This window comes from Paramacrobiotus metropolitanus, unplaced genomic scaffold (assembly GCF_019649055.1).
Source record: "Paramacrobiotus metropolitanus isolate TYO unplaced genomic scaffold, Prichtersi_v1.0 Parri_scaffold0000142, whole genome shotgun sequence".
In the NCBI taxonomy this organism is placed as follows: domain Eukaryota; kingdom Metazoa; phylum Tardigrada; class Eutardigrada; order Parachela; family Macrobiotidae; genus Paramacrobiotus; species Paramacrobiotus metropolitanus.
In genome coordinates, this window is record NW_026570362.1 from 23,974 (window position 1) to 44,646 (window position 20,673).

The window sequence follows — 20,673 nt, forward strand, 5'->3', positions numbered from 1 at the left end:
AATAGCGAAAACATCGATGTTTTGGCATAAGCGGCGGCGTTTTTGCAAGAAATCCGGACGCTCTGCGAAAACATCGATGTTTTGGCATAAGCGACGGAATTCCGACTACAGCATCAGATGTTTTCGCATGAAATCCGGCATCTTAGCAAATCAACGATTTTCTTGAAGTTCTGGAATCGTGAAAATAATGGCGCATTTGGAAGACATTTCTGCCTGTATGCCGAATTGACAAACTAATACGATGCAGATCAAAATAATTTGTTATAAGCCAAATTGAAAAATTGATACGTTGCCTACCACTGGTTGTTTAAATGCCATTGACGTACTTTGCAGAAGGAGCGACATGTGGATGACAAATTGGCCAACATCTGCAAAATAATTATTTGGGACTCTAATAATATTACGATAACTCCTTACAGATTCAGTCAGTGCTACTGCGCAGGATTCTTTGAAAAAATAGCGAAAACATCGATGTTTTAGCATAAGCGGCAGCGTTTGTGCAAGTAATCCGAACACTCTGCGAAAACATAGATTTTTTGGCAAAAGCGACGGAATCCTGACAATCTGCGAAAACATTGATGTTTTCGAAATCCGGCATCTTAGCGAATCAACGATTTTCTCGAATCTCTGGAATCGTGAAAATAATGGCGCATTTGGAAAACATTTCTGCTTGAAAGCCGAATTGACAAACTAATACGATGCAGATCAAAATAATTTCTTATAAACCAAATTGGAAAATTGATACGTTGCCTGCCAAACTGGCAGTTTGAATGTCAAGTTGGCGAACTCTGCAGAAGGAGTGTCATGTGGATGACAAATTGGCCAACATCTGCAAAATAATTATTGGGGATTCAAAGAATTTTACGATAACTCCTTACAGATTCAGTCAGTGCTACCGCGAACGATTTTTTGAGAAAATAGCGAAAACATCGATGTTTTGGCATAAGCGGCAGCGTTTGTGCAAGTAATCCGAACACTCTGCGAAAACATAGATTTTTTGGCAAAAGCGACGGAATCCTGACAATCTGCAAAAACATCGATGTTTTCGAAATCCGGCATCTTTGCAAATCAACGATTTTCTCGAATCTCTGGAATCGTGAAAATAATGGCGCATTTGGAAAACATTTCTGCTTGAAAGCCGAATTGACAAACTAATACGATGCAGATCAAAATAATTTCTTATAAGCCAAATTGAAAAATTGATACGTTGCCTGCCAAACTGGCATTTTAAATGCCATTGACGAACTTTGCAGAAGGAGTGTCATGTGGATGACAAATAGGCTAACATCTGCAGAATAATTATTGGGGATTCAAAAATTTTACGATAACTCCTTACAGATTCAGTCAGTGCTACTGCGCAGGATTCTTTGAAAAAATAGCGAAAACATCGATGTTTCGGCATAAGCGGCAGCGTTTGTGCAAGTAATCCGAACACTCTGCGAAAACATAGATTTTTTGGCAAAAGCGACGGAATCCTGACAATCTGCGAAAACATTGATGTTTTCGAAATCCGGCATCTTAGCGAATCAACGATTCTCTCGAATCTCTGGAATCGCGAAAATAATGGCGTATAAGGAAAACATTTCTGCTTGTGAGCCGAATTGACAAACTGATACGATGCAGATCAAACAAATTTGTTATATGCCAAATTGACAAATTCATACGTTGCCTGCAGAACTGGCAGTTTGAATGTCAAGTTGGCGAACTTTGCAGAAGGAGTGTCATGTGGATGACAAATTGGCCAACATCTGCAAAATAATTATTGGGGATTCAAAGAATTTTACGATAACTCCTTACAGATTCAGTCAGTGCTACTGCGCAGGATTCTTTGAAAAAATAGCGAAAACATCGATGTTTTGGCATAAGCGGCGGCGTTTTTGCAAGAAATCCGGACGCTCTGCGAAAACATCGATGTTTTCGCATGAAATCCGGCATCTTAGCAAATCAACGATTTTCTTGAAGTTCTGGAATCGTGAAAATAATGGCGCATTTGGAAGACATTTCTGCCTGTATGCCGAATTGACAAACTAATACGATGCAGATCAAAATAATTTGTTATAAGCCAAATTGAAAAATTGATACGTTGCCTACCACACTGGTTGTTTAAATGCCATTGACGAACTTTGCAGAAGGAGCGACATGTGGATGACAAATTGGCCAACATCTGCAAAATAATTATTGGGGACTCTAATAATATTACGATAACTCCTTACAGATTCAGTCAGTGCTACTGCGCAGGATTCTTTGAAAAAATAGCGAAAACATCGATGTTTTAGCATAAGCGGCAGCGTTTGTGCAAGTAATCCGAACACTCTGCGAAAACATAGATTTTTTTAACAAAAGCGACGGAATCCTGACAATCTGCGAAAACATTGATGTTTTCGAAATCCGGCATCTTAGCGAATCAACGATTTTCTCGAATCTCTGGAATCGTGAAAATAATGGCGCATTTGGAAAACATTTCTGCTTGAAAGCCGAATTGACAAACTAATACGATGCAGATCAAAATAATTTCTTATAAGCCAAATTGGAAAATTGATACGTTGCCTGCCAAACTGGCAGTTTGAATGTCAAGTTGGCGAACTCTGCAGAAGGAGTGTCATGTGGATGACAAATTGGCCAACATCTGCAAAATAATTATTGGGGATTCAAAGAATTTTACGATAACTCCTTACAGATTCAGTCAGTGCTACCGCGAACGATTTTTTGAGAAAATAGCGAAAACATCGATGTTTTGGCATAAGCGGCAGCGTTTGTGCAAGTAATCCGAACACTCTGCGAAAACATAGATTTTTTGGCAAAAGCGACGGAATCCTGACAATCTGCAAAACATCGATGTTTTCGAAATCCGGCATCTTTGCAAATCAACGATTTTCTCGAATCTCTGGAATCGTGAAAATAATGGCGCATTTGGAAAACATTTCTGCTTGAAAGCCGAATTGACAAACTAATACGATGCAGATCAAAATAATTTCTTATAAGCCAAATTGAAAAATTGATACGTTGCCTGCCAAACTGGCATTTTAAATGCCATTGACGAACTTTGCAGAAGGAGTGTCATGTGGATGACAAATAGGCTAACATCTGCAGAATAATTATTGGGGATTCAAAAAATTTTACGATAACTCCTTACAGATTCAGTCAGTGCTACTGCGCAGGATTCTTTGAAAAAATAGCGAAAACATCGATGTTTCGGCATAAGCGGCAGCGTTTGTGCAAGTAATCCGAACACTCTGCGAAAACATAGATTTTTTGGCAAAAGCGACGGAATCCTGACAATCTGCGAAAACATTGATGTTTTCGAAATCCGGCATCTTAGCGAATCAACGATTTTCTCGAATCTCTGGAATCGCGAAAATAATGGCGCATTTGGAAAACATTTCTGTTTGAAAGCCGAGTTGACAAACCGATACGATGCAGATCAAATTAATTTGTTATATGCCAAATTGACAAATTGATACGTTGCCTGCCAAACTGGCAGTTTAAATGTCAAGCTGTCGAATGGCTATTTAGTAGTGCTGGTGTTCTTTGGCACAACAGCTAACCGATCACTGTGATTAGAAACTCAGCAAACTTTTTAAGCATGGGAGGTTTAAAAACCCATTTTTACAGAACCTCGCAGACTACCAGAACCCTAAGCATCTTTGGTTTTTGTTACAGCATGCGTTTGATAGCTTTTTAAAGTTATGAGGTATTTTATTGGCTTAATTATTAGCCAAAACGTTATCCAACGCACAGGAAAAACATTGTAGTACAAAGCAAGCAGTATTAAAACAATCAGAACATGGAACAGGAGACGTCATGTGCATTCCCGCGCTGCATCAAAAACTTCGCCACACAATAACAATGAGATGGAGAACTGCTCCACACGGTATTTACAAAATTATTACTATTATTATTATTACAGCGGCAGCGGTTTTCGCCTACGCAAAAAGCGGCGTTAAAAACACTTTTTGCGAGACATCTGGCGGCTGCTGCCATCACCAGAACTTTCCGACTTGTGGTGGCTCACAATGCACATAAAGATTCACTGCATGACCAGCAGCTGCCGATGGCTGAACGGTTAAACTACCAACAATGCCGCTAGCGGCAAGTGAAGGCAAATCAGACAAGATCATATCCCGCCTGACTGAAATCGGAAAGCTAAAGAATGTATTATTATGCAATAAAATATCTGAAAAGGTCAGTTTTTCAGCTTTTGAGCTTTTTGTTATAGAATTGGAACATAACCCAGTAAATAGCCAAGGAACTGGAAACGTGTGGAAAGCCAAACGTGTCGGGAAGCATACAGAAGAAGGAGAAAATCTGATTAAACGTTTTACCAAGCGGATATGTCGTGCGGACTGGCGGCCTCTTAAAGCATCTGCTGGGCCGCATCTCAGGGAACTGGAAAAAATGATTTTTGTTTTAAAGCAAAACCCATGATGGGTTCTAACGCATCTGCTCTGATATGGTGACAGATTTGTATGCTTCGTTAATTTATTTTATAACACCACAAACATTCAAAAACTTTTATGGGAGATGGATATTGAAGTTTTATGGGAGATGAGATGATCTGTTATTTAAAAAAGACTAAGGAGCGTTTGCCGCAACATTTAAAATTTTTGGACCGAGACCGCATTAGGTCGACTGATTAAGCAGTTATCCAATTGCTTAGTTAACCACCTAGAATCTGTCGGCTCAGGTGACTCCCACAACATCCCCAATATCTCGCCACCACAAGGCGCGCATGCACGGCTAGTCTGTGACTTTTCCATTTTGAAGAAACCAATCCTCGTTGAATCACCCAAAAGCGGTTTTGTAAGATGTGAAACGTATGTACTTGTCAGTTAATCCGTGATATCCATACAGTGCCTCCGCCCAATTGTACAGAGTACGGACAATCTCCCACACCGCGGGCACTGCGGGCGCGCGCTCAGCACATAGGACGGTTTATTGGTGGATGCTTGATACGCCGACCACACGACTAGTAGAATGTGCAAAGTGTGGCTGAACGCTGCCAGCTGCCGGCACACATCGGCACTGCAGAGACCCAACCAGATTCCCGATCCTGACGAAGGGTTCTGCATACTAACAAAAACAGATTGCTTTTAACCAAACTGCTGCTGAGAACTCAATGCAGAAATATAGACAACCTATGCCAACTGAAAACGCAACAGAACATTTCTTGGAAGTCGTTTTTTTAAACAGTTCTCGTCAGCGTTAATGCGTTGTTGAAGAGATCAAAATCGCGCAATTAAACCACGCTGTTTCAAGTTGGGTCAAGGACGTTATTTTGTTGAGTTAATCACGTTGCTGCAGGAGATCACTGTCGTTCGTTCGAAAACCTTCATAAACACCCGGGGTGTTTCGACCAATTTCTGGAACATCGAAGCCATCGAAACTTTCTTTTGGAAAACATATTTTCTGAGGAAACAGCAGAAGAATCAATGCCCAAACGTGGCTAACCTACGCCAACTGGAAACGAAACAGAATATTCCTTTGAAGTTGTTTCTTTCAAACAGTGATTTCAGCGCTGATGCGTTGTTGAAGTGTTTTAAAATGCGCATTTAAGCCACGCTGTTTAAAGTCTGGTTAAGGAGGCTCTTTTGTGTAGTTAAACAAGGTGCTGCAAGAGATCACTGCCATTCTTTCGAAAGTCTTTCGAAACACCCGGGGGTTTCCAGGGTGTCTCGACCAATTAGTGAAACATCGATTTTTCGAAGATTTTTTCTGAGAAGACTTTTTTGCTGAGGAGAAAGCTGAGAACCCAATGCAAAAGTACAGACAAGTGAGACAACCTATGCCAACTGAAAAAGCAACAGAACCTTTTTTCTTTGATGTCGTTTTTTTTGAAACAGTGTATCGTTAGCAATAGTTCCAGTTTGGCAGTTCCGATTCCTTCTAGTCCCACTTTTGGAACCACAGCATCTTGGACAATGTGGCAAAAGCGCCGATAACATAGCTCCGATTTTTTTGGCTGCAGGCCGTAAACCAACGGGACAGCGGCTCCAAAAACATTAGCATGAATAGTATACAGCTGAGTAAACAGCGGTGGCGAAATGCTGAACGTTCCGTCACTGAACTCAACCACACTTCTGCCTTTCTCATGTGCCGAACGCTTTCTTCTGTACCAAACACAGTAATTCGATGCGGATTTTCGGCACCAGTGTCAGCTATAATTATGAGCTGACCGCGGTCTGCAGGTTTAAGAAAACTGCCAGCGTCAATAGACAATTTGGGCACTCTTCGACCGTAGCATTGGCCATAGCCCTATCCTTTAGTCTTGGACCGATTGTCGGTCCGAATCGTCTTTAGCTACGGTTTCAAAGCTACGGCACGGTCAATGCAGAGCTGGCATTGACCGTAGAAAAGACAAACTACGGTCATCCTCTTTCTCCCTCTGCCTTCGCAGCTGAGTACAACTGCCTACGGGTAGCCAAAATCAGAAATGTTCAAAAAAGTTTGCAGATTTTTCTGGAATGTTTAAGAATGTGAACAGTAATTGTTTTCTATTTTAAAAATGACTTTAAAACGAACCATCAGAAGATCATGAAATTTCCATTTGTAGCGCATTAACTCAACTCCCTGTAAAAATCGCATCGTGCCTCGCTTCCGATCTGGCACGAATTTCAAAATTCAAAATACCCGCTTTTTATGTAATTCGACAAACTTCAACATAGATTTGCAAGATTGCAGTCCGTGCTACACCTTTATTCTCCACAAGGAAAGGATTTTTATTGTTAACAATAAAAATAACTTATCCTTAGCCAGCAATAAAAGACCCTGACTGGCGTAGAAGGTTCGCGTGTCTCCAGTTTGGCAGTTGGCATGGTGCAGATAGATTAATGCTGTTATGAATGCATTTGATCAAGTTGGTTAGAGAAGCAAAAGGATTCGAGACTAAGATGAATAATAAAGCTGCAACAATACTAAAATCACAGTTTTGGACCGGAGAGTTTTGAAGTTGTGATTTTCAAGTTTCAGTTGACATTTCTTCCAAAGTAGACACATCGCTGGGCAGTTTTCGCTTTTGCAGTACGGCTGTACGAGTGCACAATAATTTTCTTAAAAAAATCTCCTACCACACTTTCCATCAAAGGTTTTTTCTGAATGCACCGTTGGATTCACCGTAAAATTCTGAACAAAATGGTTGAGGAAAATTTTTGAATTTCGCTTTCTCCCTAAAATCAACTGCACGGGCGGTTGCACCTAGGACACCCGAGATTTTGAGGTATTGCCCCCTGAGCGCTGGGGAATTGGAGTGACTTGAGGGAAATCCCCTCAATATCACGTGTCGTATGGGCAACCGCCCGTGCAGTTGATTTTAGGGGGAAAGCGAAATTTAAAAATCTTCCTCAACTATTTTGTTTAGAATTTACGGTGAATCCAACGGTGTATTCAGAAAAAATTTCTGATGGAAAGTGTGGGAGGAGTTCTTTGAAAATTTAACCGGGATCTCGCTACGGGCCTGCAGTGCCTGCACAGTATTGATACGAGTATTGCTATTGCTTTCTCCAACACCGGAGTTGGGCAGCCAAGTAACCGGACTGCAGTGCGTTTGGCCATAGCCGTGAGCACTGCTATTGCTAATGCTACGGCCAATGCTGGCGCTTGCCCAAATTCGCTAATATCAGTAAACGTCTGTACTTGTGCCGTTTGCATTCCGGCTACTTTCCGATCGCGTCTAATGCAGCGCACCAGGGCACCGTAACCTGGCATTTAAACTGCAGCAATAACGGAAACCATATTCTGGACTTGGCTTATAATCTGCCTGGGGCCTTCCATGGCAGTACTAAGCAGCGCGAGCTTTGATAACTTCTCTCGTGGAATTTGCTATAATTTTAAGCACGTCCGGTGTATGCGAATGTTGCCCTTTCTCAACAGCGATTTTCGCGTCGTGGGTGTACTGAAGCTGAGCGCCACAATTGTCTCTGAGTCGAACACCTCCAGTTAAGACACTTGCCGGTCTCGTCATCGCCGTTATTCCAGTGCTGAACATACTCGTAACCCTTGTAACACAATACATGCTTTTTAGTTCTTACGATTGGTAAGGGAGAGTGTTATTTTGGCCATGATTACAAAATTAGCTAGAAGAAGGTTTCGCAAAAGTTGTCCGCAAATTTCAGACTGCAAGCGCCAACGGTGAAAATGAAATCATGACCACAGCGCAGTGAACGAGTTCGAGAATACCACTCCAGTGTTGCGTGCGCCTATGCTGTGATGTGCAATCCGGCTGGCACAGTGACAGATTCGCATTGTCGCTAAGCAATAAAGATTTTTGTAAACGAACGCAGTATTTTATTTACATAGAACAGTACACGGAGCATATGCAGCTAGTCATCGTGCTGGTAGCACAATAATATTATAATAACTTCTTATTATACGTCATCATAATATAATTATGTGCTACAGAACAGCACGGTGCGGGCAGTGCGGCACAGGGATGACCTTTTCTTGAATTTTTTCTAGGTTGAACGCCCGTTATCTTACATTAAGCCTTGTGGATACCTTAACCGTTAAGGTCTCCACAATTCCTTAGGGTGCCATCATTCTTTAGATAATAAAATACTTGGTATCTATTTTGTTAACCAACAAACAAAAAACATATTGCGCGTTGATTAATTAATACATACTGATACATTAATGATTAAACATACAAAGTACATTCTTAGCACCTTCACACAAAGTACCAATACATACACTGCACGCCATTAATACGGTGCAGTACAATGATCTATGCCGAAGTGCCCTCATGCCAAAGTGTCTTCATGCCGAAATGGTTGGACACGGGATGGGCGTCTTGTACTTTGTGCACAGTTCACACAAATGAAGCACTGGCCAGGGTGGCTATGTGCAGCTGTTTGCAGCCATCAAAGATACTTCCGTAACGGACACAGAGGAGCAGTGAAAAACTGCTCTGTAGTTATGACGTCATCATACTTGATCGCGACGAGGTCATACTTGGGACTTCCGTAACGGCCACACAAGTGAAGCCATGTAAATCTGCGTTACATGACGTCACCAGGAAGTTGTCTACGATGACAGAACTCGTACTCGTGCTGAATTTCTACTGGGATTTTCCACACAAAGAGTACAGAGGGTTATTCAGCCAAGTGTGGTCACTTTTTGGAAAATTTCTGCTTAGCCGTTGCAGGCTTATTTTACTTTTTTAAAAATTTTATCAGATAACCACAACATTTAATCATATTCTGAATTCAACCGAGCCAAGATTTCGCTATCCTGTAGCCCAGGAAAAAATTAAGTTTATCCCCCCCATGTTGGCAACAGTTGACCAGTTCAGCTATCGGAAATGGATTCCCTTTACTCAAAATTAATTTAAAATTTGGGTTTTCGCCATAATCCATTGAAAACCTGTCAGGGTTTCGAACAACTTTTTCAGAAGGAATTACTAGTTTTTTCGATCAGGAAGCAACATCCTTGTTTTTCAGCAGTGCTCCCGGGAGCACATCTCTGGTTCTGGATGACTTCTTCCTCTCTGCCAGGCTTAATCCGCGGAGCGTCCTTTTCGATCAATGAACATTGTAAATTGTGAAGAAAGACCTGCGTTACAACTTTAGTTTGTGGAGGAACGAAAAGGATAGCTATAGCTCCGTGAGTAAGAATTCGCACAATGAGCATGGCTCCTGCGAGTGTCTTCCTGTTTTCGCGTTTTTCCAACCGTCCTACCGCAAGAACGCGCAAGAATATGGAATCGTTTTTGCTACGAAAATATTCGGATCGTCGTTTTTTACAATTAAAACCATCCAGATTTGAAAAGCAGACGATCCTTTTAAGGCCAGATCATCGAAAGCCAAATTTTGCCTGGTCAAAGGTTTAGAGTCGGAGTCTTTAGGTCAGTAGCCAATCTTGCGGGCTGTTTAAGCTCGATTGTCACAAAAATTTGCAAAAAGCATCAAAACTAATTTGTCATAATAAAACAATTATTAGAATCTGACTCTGCGCTACAGCTGAATTATAGGAATTTTTTTAATGCGCTGACCACACTTGGCTGAATAACCCTCTGTACTTAATGAATTAAAAAAAATGATAAATTAATTAAACGTATACCTCATAAATCCCTCATAACGTATACCCTTATATACAGTAGTATCCACCCCTTTATGAGGTGTATGCGGCCGAGAGTTGAACTGTTTAGTAGACTATAACCCTATTAATAGTTTCTGTGTTATCAGACATACTTATGCGTTCTGGCTGAGTGAGTCACGAAAAAACTGATGTGTTATAGACTTTTGCATACCGGTTCACAAAAGTCACGTCCGATGAGGACATGCTAACGTACACACAGTACTTTTTTATCTTGGTCAGTACAATTATCTGTGCTGTGTACGACAAATTTATCGTCAGCACACGAAAATTGTCGTCGATAAGAAGAATATGTCGAAAATAGCAATTCAAGTTGAATTCGCGCGAATACATCGCGTAATGCGCGCGCGTAAACAGTGAGCATAAAATTAATAACAATCGTTTACATTCATTTTGCTTTCTTCGCCCAGTTGGTTGTTGTGCTGGTACATGTTAACTGTGAAAATTCATTTTATAATTATAATTATGTCTGATTAGGTTTTGCCGTTTTGTTACATTGCTAAACGTGGCGTAGCTAAAGAACTTTCGCCACTGAATTCTTTACGACGCAAAAACAGCAAGAAAACGGTTCGTCTTTTTTTAAAAGTTTCAAGCACTCTGTGAAGTTACATCTTGTTTAATTATTTGGATGAAATAAATAACCGGTAGAAAATCAACTTCGTCAGAAAGCACCAAATGCGATTGCTTGCCCAACACGACTAGCAGAGTGTGGTCAGTCAGCGCACCGCGTGTGCCAAGCTAACAAGACCGTAATTATAATTAATTGTGTAAAAGGATATGAATGCATACGCATGCCTACTTGAAATAATTATAAAGCCGCCATAAATCGCCATAGTGTACATGCATGTACGCCTACTTATTACGCGCATTGATAATGCGCACATTGTACAGTCTGCAATCTGCATCATCTACTGTACTCTGTAGCACATTCCGTCACGGTTGAAGTCAGAATAACGAAAAAAACTTGTGTTATCAGTGTTTCACATGGAGTGAATTCGCAACGGCAGTATCAACATGCAGGACTCTTTCACTCTGTACAGTCACTCTGTACTGAGTCTGTACTCTGTAGCAGCAAAATTAGTCTGTGATATTACAAGTCCAAACGTGAAATGTCAGACGAACACACTCTTCGCATGCACCGCACTGGACTATTAAATTTTATTGCTGATGCGACCGGTGTTTATACATATATTTCGCCAATTTCGGAATATACCTATCCGGCATCTAATTCTACAGTAGTTGATTCAAAGCAACTGTTAGAAAATGCAGTATTTCTGTGGTTATGTATTGACGGTGTGACCAATTATTATCTTATACCAGTGCACACTTCTTTGCTGACTTGTGAGAAGAGCAGCTAGTTTGAATTGTTAGAATTTCTAGCAGCTAGTTTGAATTGTTAGCAGATCGGCTAATAGCATTAAAAAGGATTAAATGGATCCCATTGGCAAATATAATCAACACGTTAATTTTTATCGACTGAACACCGTTGCCCAAAACAAGCAGGACAATCGCACTTGGTTGTGAACTGAATGGTCATCAACTTTGTTCGAGTAATTAACAAAACCCTTTACCCGCAAGCAGTACTGATTTTCGTACTTTAAGATTGAGGATCACAAGCAGACCATATTACCTGAGACTACATAGGTATTTCCAGATTTACTGGATGTAATGATTATTACCGTCGAATAATTACGGTGCAGCTATTGATGTCTTTTCCAATAGGTCATCACTCACATACAATTAATACTATTAGGTACTACATACTAGTGACTGCATCCTGAACAACTTGAGAAACATACGCAATTTACGGCATTCGTCTAATTAAACAAAAAAAATAATAATAATTTTATGGTCACTATTTTATGGTCACTATTATGGTCACTATGGTCACTCGTACTATCTCTGTGTTATAACACAGAGATAGTACGAGTACTCTATATAGACGTTTGTCACTCTACAAATACAAGTAATGTACACTTATCCTGGAACCGTTGGCAATATTTAAGCACATTTTGATTTACCCTGCGCTGCGTACTTCTGGCCGAGAAAGCGAAACAAAATTTCAAAGAAAGTTACCTGTTTTGGTATAAATCTGTCCAGCGCCCTATTTGACAGTGCATACAGCATAAAAAGTGCCATTTAGAAACTTTTTTACGCGAGCTCTAGCACTCTTAAAAATAGCTTTGGAAACTCGCTCCTTAAGCATCTATCGACAGAGGCGGCCTAATCACGGAGAAAATTTGGTTTAAATTCGCTTCCATCGGCGTCGTCCCTATGGTCGATGCCGCATTTCCTCGTTGGATGTCGAGGCTGATCCGCTGGCGAAGATATTCCGTGGCTTGTTTTTCGCCGGTTTCTAGTCGTGTTTTCTGTGCGAATTCCGTTATGGTGCGGCAGCTTCCGGTCCGGAAGGTCCGAGCGTCTCAAAGCCCAAAGCACGGAATAGGTAGTCCTGGCCAATATTACGATATTTCTCAATCTTGTCCTGCTCTGCCTGTACGTGAGCCGCTTCTCGGCTCACACGGTATTGCTGCACAATTAGCAGAGCACATTACACTTTTTTGTCACACGTTTGTCTTTCTATTGGTAGAGCTTAGTTTTCTGTTAATTTTAATGTGTTTGTCAGATTAATACTCGTAATCAGAGCTATGTGTGAACGCGCACTGTTTACAAGTGACAAAAAAAGCACGTGTTGCTATGGGCCTCCGCCCTACGACCACTTCCCGTCGCACCAGAGTCGCACGGCACCCAACCGCCGCAGCGCGCCATCCGGGTGAGAATGGTCAATTAATTAAAAGCCGGCGCGTGCCGTGTGCAGCCGCGCTCGGTGGCGGGCACATGTCCGGCACCGACGCAGTGACGCCATTGCAAGAGTCGCACTACCCAACCACCACACGGAGACAGTTACACTCATGACTCAACCCACACATCCGGGTTCGATTTTCGAGACAGTTGTGCAACTCGGAATGATGGAAATTCATGAATCGACTTGTTTCGCTTTTTCTCCCCGTTTAGTTGTCTGCTGGCTGATCTTTTGTCGCGCCAAAAGTTCTTTCGTTCTTCGACCTGCCGGAATATTTCTTAACGCGTAGAGCTTCAAGTTACTCTCAACAGTGCTTTCACTACTTTAATTTTCGACTCACCATAAAACTGGCTGTCAACAGTAAAACTGATCATCTTTGTGAAACTACCCGTACCCAACGGACGCCTGTAAAACTTGTTAAGCCTTGATGTTTAGAAGTTGATATTGCGGGGGTTCCGAATTTCGCCAGAACCTACAACGGGCTGATGTTGGCAACGGCGGATGACGCTCCGCATCAGGTTATTATCAGCACAAACAGGTAGGACTCCTTGGCAAAGCTTGAGTGTTCACTGGTTCAGTTGTCTGCTTCCTACAACGCAACAGTGTAATTTCCATACTTCCAAGAAAATACGAACAGTACTGAGTTTGTCTTGCGGAAACGCGTCGCTGTCGTGTTGCTATGATATGGATGCGCGTTGCAGATGCGTCGCATTCCTTGATGCGCAGTCCCTTCAAGGATGACGCAGGAGACCCCATCTAACGCCGTTATGTAAGTGTGCATTTCACAGTCAGTTTCGACTGTTTAGTACTTGCAATCGAAGACAACACAAATCAGCACAAATTAATAATCCAAGTAAGTAACATATCCAGTATCTTAATTCAGTTTTATTTATTGTGAATTTCTGGGGATATTCCGATATTGGATTGTATTTATTTCGGTTATTAAACTGTTATTTTTATTGTTTTTCTACCTAATTTTTATTTTTTGGTGAGTTGTCATGTAGGTGTAGTTTGGTTTCTTTTGAAGTGTGAGGGAATTTAATTGCATTTACTCTGGTAATAAAAAGTCTAGTTAGAATTTTGCTCGAATAAGAAGAGAATTAAATCAAATAAAATAAAAAAATCATCTTGATAAATACAATTTAATTGCCAACAATTGCAGCAACCGAATCAGCCATTCAGCCAAGTTCAACGCCCGGACGAGCACGGACGACGACGACGACATCCAGATCATCGGCAGCGTCGCGGCCCCTCCCCCGGATCCGGCCGCGCCCCGTCCCCCGGGTCCGGCCTTCCTGCGCCGCTACGTCATGGGCAACCGCAGCAGCGCCCTGCCCCCGCACGGGCCCCCCGCACAGGAACCCCGCCAGGTCGCGCCCCCCGGACTGCGCTTCATCCGAGTGGCGCCCGCGCGGCTGACGGCCCCCGCTCCCACCGCCGCCGCTCCCCCTGCGACCATCTCCGACAGCAGCGCCCCCGCGGCCGCGCCGCAGGCCGACGCCGGGGCCCCGGCGCCTCAGGAACCCCGCGAGGCACTTTTGCCCCTTCGTCAGGGTACGTACGTGTTGTGTGTCGATGGAGAGTAATTTCATCGTTAGATTGATGTAAATCAGTTATTTCTTCATTCTTAAGTTTCTCGTTTCTACCGTAATTGGTATTTACTGATGCGGAATACGGAATAAACTGTTAAATCAGCAAATAAATATCGAAAAATAAATTTTATTCTCCAGTTCATTTAATATAAAATGCGTTAAATCAGATCCCTGCCCTTATATGTTTGAATCAGTTATAGGAATAAATTCACAGAAAATAGAAATAAATAATAAGACACTCCATTTTGCTTCTTACTTATATGGACAGTTGCCTTTTATTTTTTCTGTTAAAATAATGATATTTTATGTCTATTCAGTCAGTTAACTTAACCAGTACAATGACAGCAGTTTGAAATGATTTTAATTTTTTGCCAATTTTTTGTGGAACAAATCTGCAGACGCCATCAAACCGGACCCGCTGGGGCCTTCCGCCGACAGTCTTCCCGCGGACCCCGAGCCCCTCCCGCCGGCCGGGGACCCCTCCCCACCCCCCGCTCCCTCCTCCACCTCGCCCGCACCCCCCGCCGCGCCGATGGACACCGCCGAGCCCGCCCCCATCCCCAGCACCTCTGCCGGCCTCCCTGACGCCGAGGGGCCCGAGCGGCCCTCCTCGCGGGCCTCCAGTCCGCCCAGCGAGATGACGGAGGAGTACTTTGAGCGGCATCTGCACATCCGCGACCTGGACGCCCCCATCCCGCCCGAGTACGACGTGCCGTACGACACGGAGACGGAGGAGGAGGACGCGGACGACGAGTACGATGAGGACGAGGTGTACGAGGAGGAGGAGGAGAAGGAGCCGCAGGTGGACTACTACGCCGAGGTGGAGGAGGTCATGGACGCCATGGCCGAGGGCCCCGACAAGCTGCGTCTGGGCAAACTGGTGGAGTTGGCGCGGGAGTGCGATCAGCGGGTCAAGGCGCTCGAGCGCCAGGACGTCGATATGGACGACGAGGCGGCCTACTACCAAAACACGGTAACGGCATCCACACACAATTTTGCCTTTTTATTTTGCGGATTTTGTTCCTGGAATTTTTGAACTTTAATTTCCTTTGATTTTTTCTCTTAGATTTATTTAAGTCCTCTTGTGTTTTTTATGCTGGATTTTTTCGTTATTTCTTACGGTTATCAATTTTTACTGGTCGTAGGTATATAATGGTACTTGTTTTGATTTGTCAGCCGTATTTATTTTGGTTTTTTCAGCTGTATTTCTCTCTTGGTGTAGGTGAATATTTATTATGCATTTTTGTTTTGAATTCCATTTTTTTCGGTTTCTATATATTTTTAGCTACGCAATTCGAATTTCGAGTTTGGCTGTTCAGTGTTATTTATTATGGTTATCAGTTATATTTGTATTTGTAATTTAACTGTGTTTATCCCGGTTGTCTTATTTTTGTTTTAGGCATTCAGTTTTGCTCATCTCGGCTTTGTATAACTGTGATTTTTTAATGGTTTAATTTACTGATTGTGTTTTATTCCGTGTTTATTTATTTACAAGTTACCTTGATTATTTAATATTACTCTGTACTTCTGTGTTTTTGATAATCTGCAGTTTTGGCACGTTTTGGATCGGGTTTAATCAGATTAAATAACAGGCTGAAATAATCACATGACTAATAAATTAGTAAATTAATGAAAATAATGCATGAGTTATAGATGGAGCAGGAGAAGTGGAAGAAGCGCAGCGCCGCCTGCCTGGAGGAGATCGTCAAACTGGCGGAGATGGTGGAGGAGGAGGAGGCCGGCGGCGGCCGGGAGCGGGCGCTGCGGGGCTTCCAGATGCGGCCGTTCGTGTACAAGGGCAGCGGCGTGCACCGACTGGACCAGTGTCTGACGCGCATGGTGCAGAAGTCCTGCGCCGACAACGTGCAGGCGGCCGCCGCCCGCCGCGCCGGCCAGAAGGCCGACTTCCGCAAGGACTACAGCGAGGAGCACGTGCGCATCATCATGCAGAAGATCGCCGCCGAGAAGAAGCAGCCGCGCCTGCGCCACGAGGAGACGCGCCGGCCGCTGGACGTGCAGGACGTGTATCCGCGCTTCCACCGCGCCGTCAAGCAGTACCGCGCCAAGATGTTCCGCAAGACCGTCGTCCCCAAATTCGCCTATAGCTTCGAGTCAGTGAAAAATAGTTCAAGAAAATAATTACAATAATAATTACAATGTTAATTTAAAGAATTTGAAATGGGCGGTTTTATTGGTGATTTATTGAAAACTTTTGCGAGCGGTTCCAAATTTCCCTGCACCCTCGATGGGTGAAAATAATTTATAAAAATAAACACAATGATAATCGTAATATTAATGGAAAGAATTTAAAATGGGTGTTTTTTATTGGTGATTTAATTAAAAATTTTCGCATTTGAAAGGGTGTTTTTATTGGTGATTTATTTCGCAAAAATTAGTTTAAGAAAAAAAATAGGGTAAAAGTAGTTTAAGAATAATCGTTGTAATAATGCAAAGAATTTACAATGGGCGTTTTTATTGATGATTTATTTACAAATTCTCTGCCGAACGGTGGTTCGGCTAACAATTCGTAATAAGAAATTTGCTGTTCTTTCGAGGAAGTGACGAACGTTTTCTTTGAGTTAAAAAATGCAGCAAAAAATTCGGGTTATTTTTTTTATTACAGTAAATTGTCTTGCTGAAACCGCATGGGTGATTATTTTGTTTTGTATATATCTTTTATTGTCTGTTATTTCTTGTTATTAATTATTGATTGTTTCTGTGGAATTTGTTGCATTAAATCTTGCGATTGGCAGTGAGCCGCAGTTGCCGCGCGACTTCAACCTGGAGCAGCGCCTACTGATCAACCAGGACCGGCGCGGCTTCCTGGACCGTTTCGCGGAGGAGTACGAGGCCAAGCTGCGCGCCGAGGGCCTGGTGGTGGAGCGCGACGAGGCCAATCCGGGCGCCAACAAGCCCGACTTCTCCAACGACGAGTACGACCTCGTCGAGGAGGAGGACGACGACGAAGGAGAGGCGCCGCCGGCGCAACCGGAAGACGTCGCCGTCGACGCGGCGGACGCCGGCGCCGGCCGCGACGGGGATGTGGCGATGGAGCAGGATAAGGAGGAGGAGGAGCGGGTGGAGGACGGGATCGACGCGCAGTCCAGCACCACCGAGGAGCCCGAGGGCAGTCTGCCCCGCAGCGAACCCGCCACCGGTACGCTCCTTACAATCACTGGATATTGACCCACAAATTATTGCAAAAATATTTTTTTTGAATATTTTAAATAAATACTCTTGCTGTACTTCTGTAGAAAGATACAAACTTATTCAAGATTTGCCTGGTTTCTGTAAAATTAATTGAGTATTGTGTATGCGTGAAATAAAAAATACGGCAAAAAATATTAAAGTAAATATAAATAAATATAAAACATTAAATACGGCAAAATTATTTTGTAGAAACTAAAATAAATATTGAAAAAGCCATCAGTGTCATGTCAAAGTATCCGTATTGTCAAAATATTTGGCATAAAATGTGATTGGTTATATACAGTATTTATCTGAAAATTATTCGTCAAAATACTTTGGTATAAACTGAAATAGTTGCAGCATAAATAAGAAAAATCAGTGGAAAAACAAGCCAACTAAATTCTAATTAGTTATACAGTGTGAATTCCTTCATCAGGTATTATTACGCCGGAATAGCAGAAAGATAAAACCGTCAAACGAAAACGAGACTAAAATAAGCAGGAATTAAAAGGGGTTTTCCTAATTCATGCTAGAAGAAATAATAATTTTTTTTAAAAAAACTAATAAAAAAATTGGAAAAATTTACCAAAAAATTTGAAAAATGTACAAAACAGTTAATAAAAGTTGAATGAATAATTCATTAAATGAATGGTAGTTTATTTGCTTGTAATCCCGGTAGCATCGCCCGGCAGCAGTAAGCGCAAGAGCCCCGAGGACGACGCCAGCCCGTCCCCTGCGACCGGGGAAGGAGAATCAACGTTGAAGCGCAGTAAATCGGAGGTGATCAGCAGCGAACTGGACAACCTCCACATCGACGCCCCGCCCCCTCCCGCGCCGCCGCCCCTGGTGGCGCCCCCTCGCAAAGCGCCGACGCCGCCGCTGATCGACCTGTGCGACACGGACGACGACGCGCCGGACGACGAGGGCCTGGACGAGGCGGCCGCGCAGGAGAACATCCGGCCGCCCGCGGACGGCGACGCGGACGAGTATCCGGATGATGTGCTCAATCTGCTCAGCGACGACTAATGTATCAACTTGATCATTGTGCGCTTAACATGGACGAAAAGCACAGCGTTGCGTGGATTATTTAGAGGAAACTGCGGCGTTTTCCGTGCAGTATGCGCTGCAGCCGGAAGTCGTTTTCCGACATTTTGACCGGCTCGGCATCATGACCTCTTCTGTTTTTCTGGCAGTTTAACGAGAATTTTTCCAGCTGCATTTTAATGAGCATTTTGTAGCGGTGTTTTCGCAGTGGTTGCGCCTTTTTTTTATTAGCCTGTCGTTGAAATGTTCTGCACAATATTCTGCTGAGAAAAAATTACTAATGTTATTGGTCTCCTGTTCCTGTTAAAATTCAAGCAATTTCGGGTCGTTGTGCAAATGAAACTGATTGAGAAATAAGAAAATAATCCTCAACGATTTTTTATGTATTCTTTCGGTTTTAATTAATTTATCCTATAAGCTAAGAAATTTAAAGAAATATTAACACTGTTGCTGATGTAGCGTTATCTGTCAAACAACCATTTCATTGTATTTTATATTTTGTAAATGTCCAGAAAATTCTTTTTTTGATTTTTCCACTTTCTTTCTCAATAAAAAAATGGCCATTTTGTTCATATTGTAACAGACAAGCACGAGGAGATCACGAGTGAGCTTTATTGTACAAATAAAGGGGGAACAATGCTGCGTAATAGCAGGAAAGCAAGAACAAAGCACTGATGGCTAAAATAGCAAGTGTATGCTAAAGTGGTTCTTGAGGCGTGAAAGAAGTGCTGGCGGCAACCACGTGCTGTGTGCCATCAGCTGTGTGATGATGCGCAGACTGGACTCTATCCAACGCGAGCGTATGAACGCTGAGTCATACTGCGAGAGAGGAACGAGAGAGCAACCCATAAAAAAAACCTAGACGGAATCCGAAGTTTGGCTGGAGACTTTTCTCGTGACAATATCGATCGCTAATTTTACATGTCCCGAGTCGTAACCAGCTTATGCTAAAGCTAAAACGGGCTATGTCGCATTAGCTGGGCGCAGTCCAACCAAGTTGTAGATCTGCTCATACTCCAAATGAAATGGAATATAAGTCATCCTGTATACCCGGTGCGTTCACACATGATACCAACGCTGGCTCCAACCAGAATCTATATTTGCTATTTAGTACAGAAAAAAAGAGCATGTACACCTTAATTTCACAGCCCTACATATAAGTATCGCGCCCTCCTTTGATCGCCTGATCTGGAAGGAATATACAACGTTACGTATTTACAGTGTGCCGCACTCACCTGCTTTCACTTACCTCACTAAGAAAATTAGCGTTAGTGACTTTTATACTCTTTGCAATTTCAAATTCCAAGTTGCGTTTAGAGAATTCCTTTGATTCTTTGAAAACATTATTCCAAACAACTACATCGACTTATTCGTAAAAAACAGCGCGAACTAACTTTTAAATTATGATTACAATTATCAAATATACATTTGGCTTGATTTATTTTATTCAATTAATCCGATATTGGGTTCAGACCAAGTAGTGCTGAAGTCAAGCTTAACTTCATGACGTTTTGAAAAACGGCAAAGCAGAACTTGGTTGGAGTTGAAAACGCCGGTTTTCTATTTGGGCAAGTGTGGCTCAGTGTATGCGCTGCGTATATCCGCTTCAGCGGATGAGTGCAGTGCAGCAGCACACGTACGTACAAGCGAGAGAGGCGATATTAAACGGCAAGCAATGGGTGCAAGTACGTTCTGAGTGGACCGTACGCACCAGGCGCAGTCGTACGCCTCTGACAATATCAACCGTAGAAAATTATTTTCTTCGTCGAAAATGACAGAATTTACGGGTACCGGCATGGAGTTTTTGTGAGTTGGTGGATGGGTATTTGATTGTAGTTGAACCGTTTCAGCACAACACTGCTTCTAAATTCACAATCATACTCATAGCCGCCGTTAAAAGCCAAAAATAAACACAAACGAATTCGTAACGACGAATACGACCTAATGATCTAAACCTAT

General features: G+C 42.6%; 1 protein-coding gene across 2 annotated transcripts; it reads left to right on the forward strand.

Annotated features, from left to right (window-relative positions):
• Positions 1-13,008: 13,008 nt before the first annotated feature.
• On the forward strand, positions 13,009-19,076 carry LOC129599264 (uncharacterized). Of its 2 annotated transcripts, XM_055497454.1 has the most exons (7): positions 13,009-13,427; positions 13,591-13,658; positions 14,052-14,443; positions 14,880-15,454; positions 16,135-16,592; positions 17,235-17,638; positions 18,350-19,076. In XM_055497454.1, the coding sequence occupies exons 2-7, from the start codon at positions 13,627-13,629 to the stop codon at positions 18,694-18,696; spliced, it is 2,208 nt and encodes a 735-aa protein (XP_055353429.1). In that variant the 5' UTR covers positions 13,009-13,427; positions 13,591-13,626; the 3' UTR covers positions 18,697-19,076. The 2 variants fall into 2 exon arrangements, with proteins under 2 accessions (XP_055353429.1, XP_055353430.1); XM_055497455.1 differs by lacking the exon at positions 13,009-13,427 and having other exon boundaries at positions 13,604-13,742.
• Positions 19,077-20,673: the final 1,597 nt, after the last annotated feature.

Excerpts from the sequence above, each read along its gene's own strand:
- LOC129599264 (XM_055497454.1), top strand. The coding sequence starts at position 13,627 with ATGACGCAGGAGACCCCATCTAACGCCGTTAT. Across the intron at positions 14,444-14,879 it reads ACTTTTGCCCCTTCGTCAGG|ACGCCATCAAACCGGACCCG; the intron begins GTACGTACGTGT and ends ACAAATCTGCAG. Across the intron at positions 16,593-17,234 it reads AAATTCGCCTATAGCTTCGA|TGAGCCGCAGTTGCCGCGCG; the intron begins GTCAGTGAAAAA and ends TGCGATTGGCAG.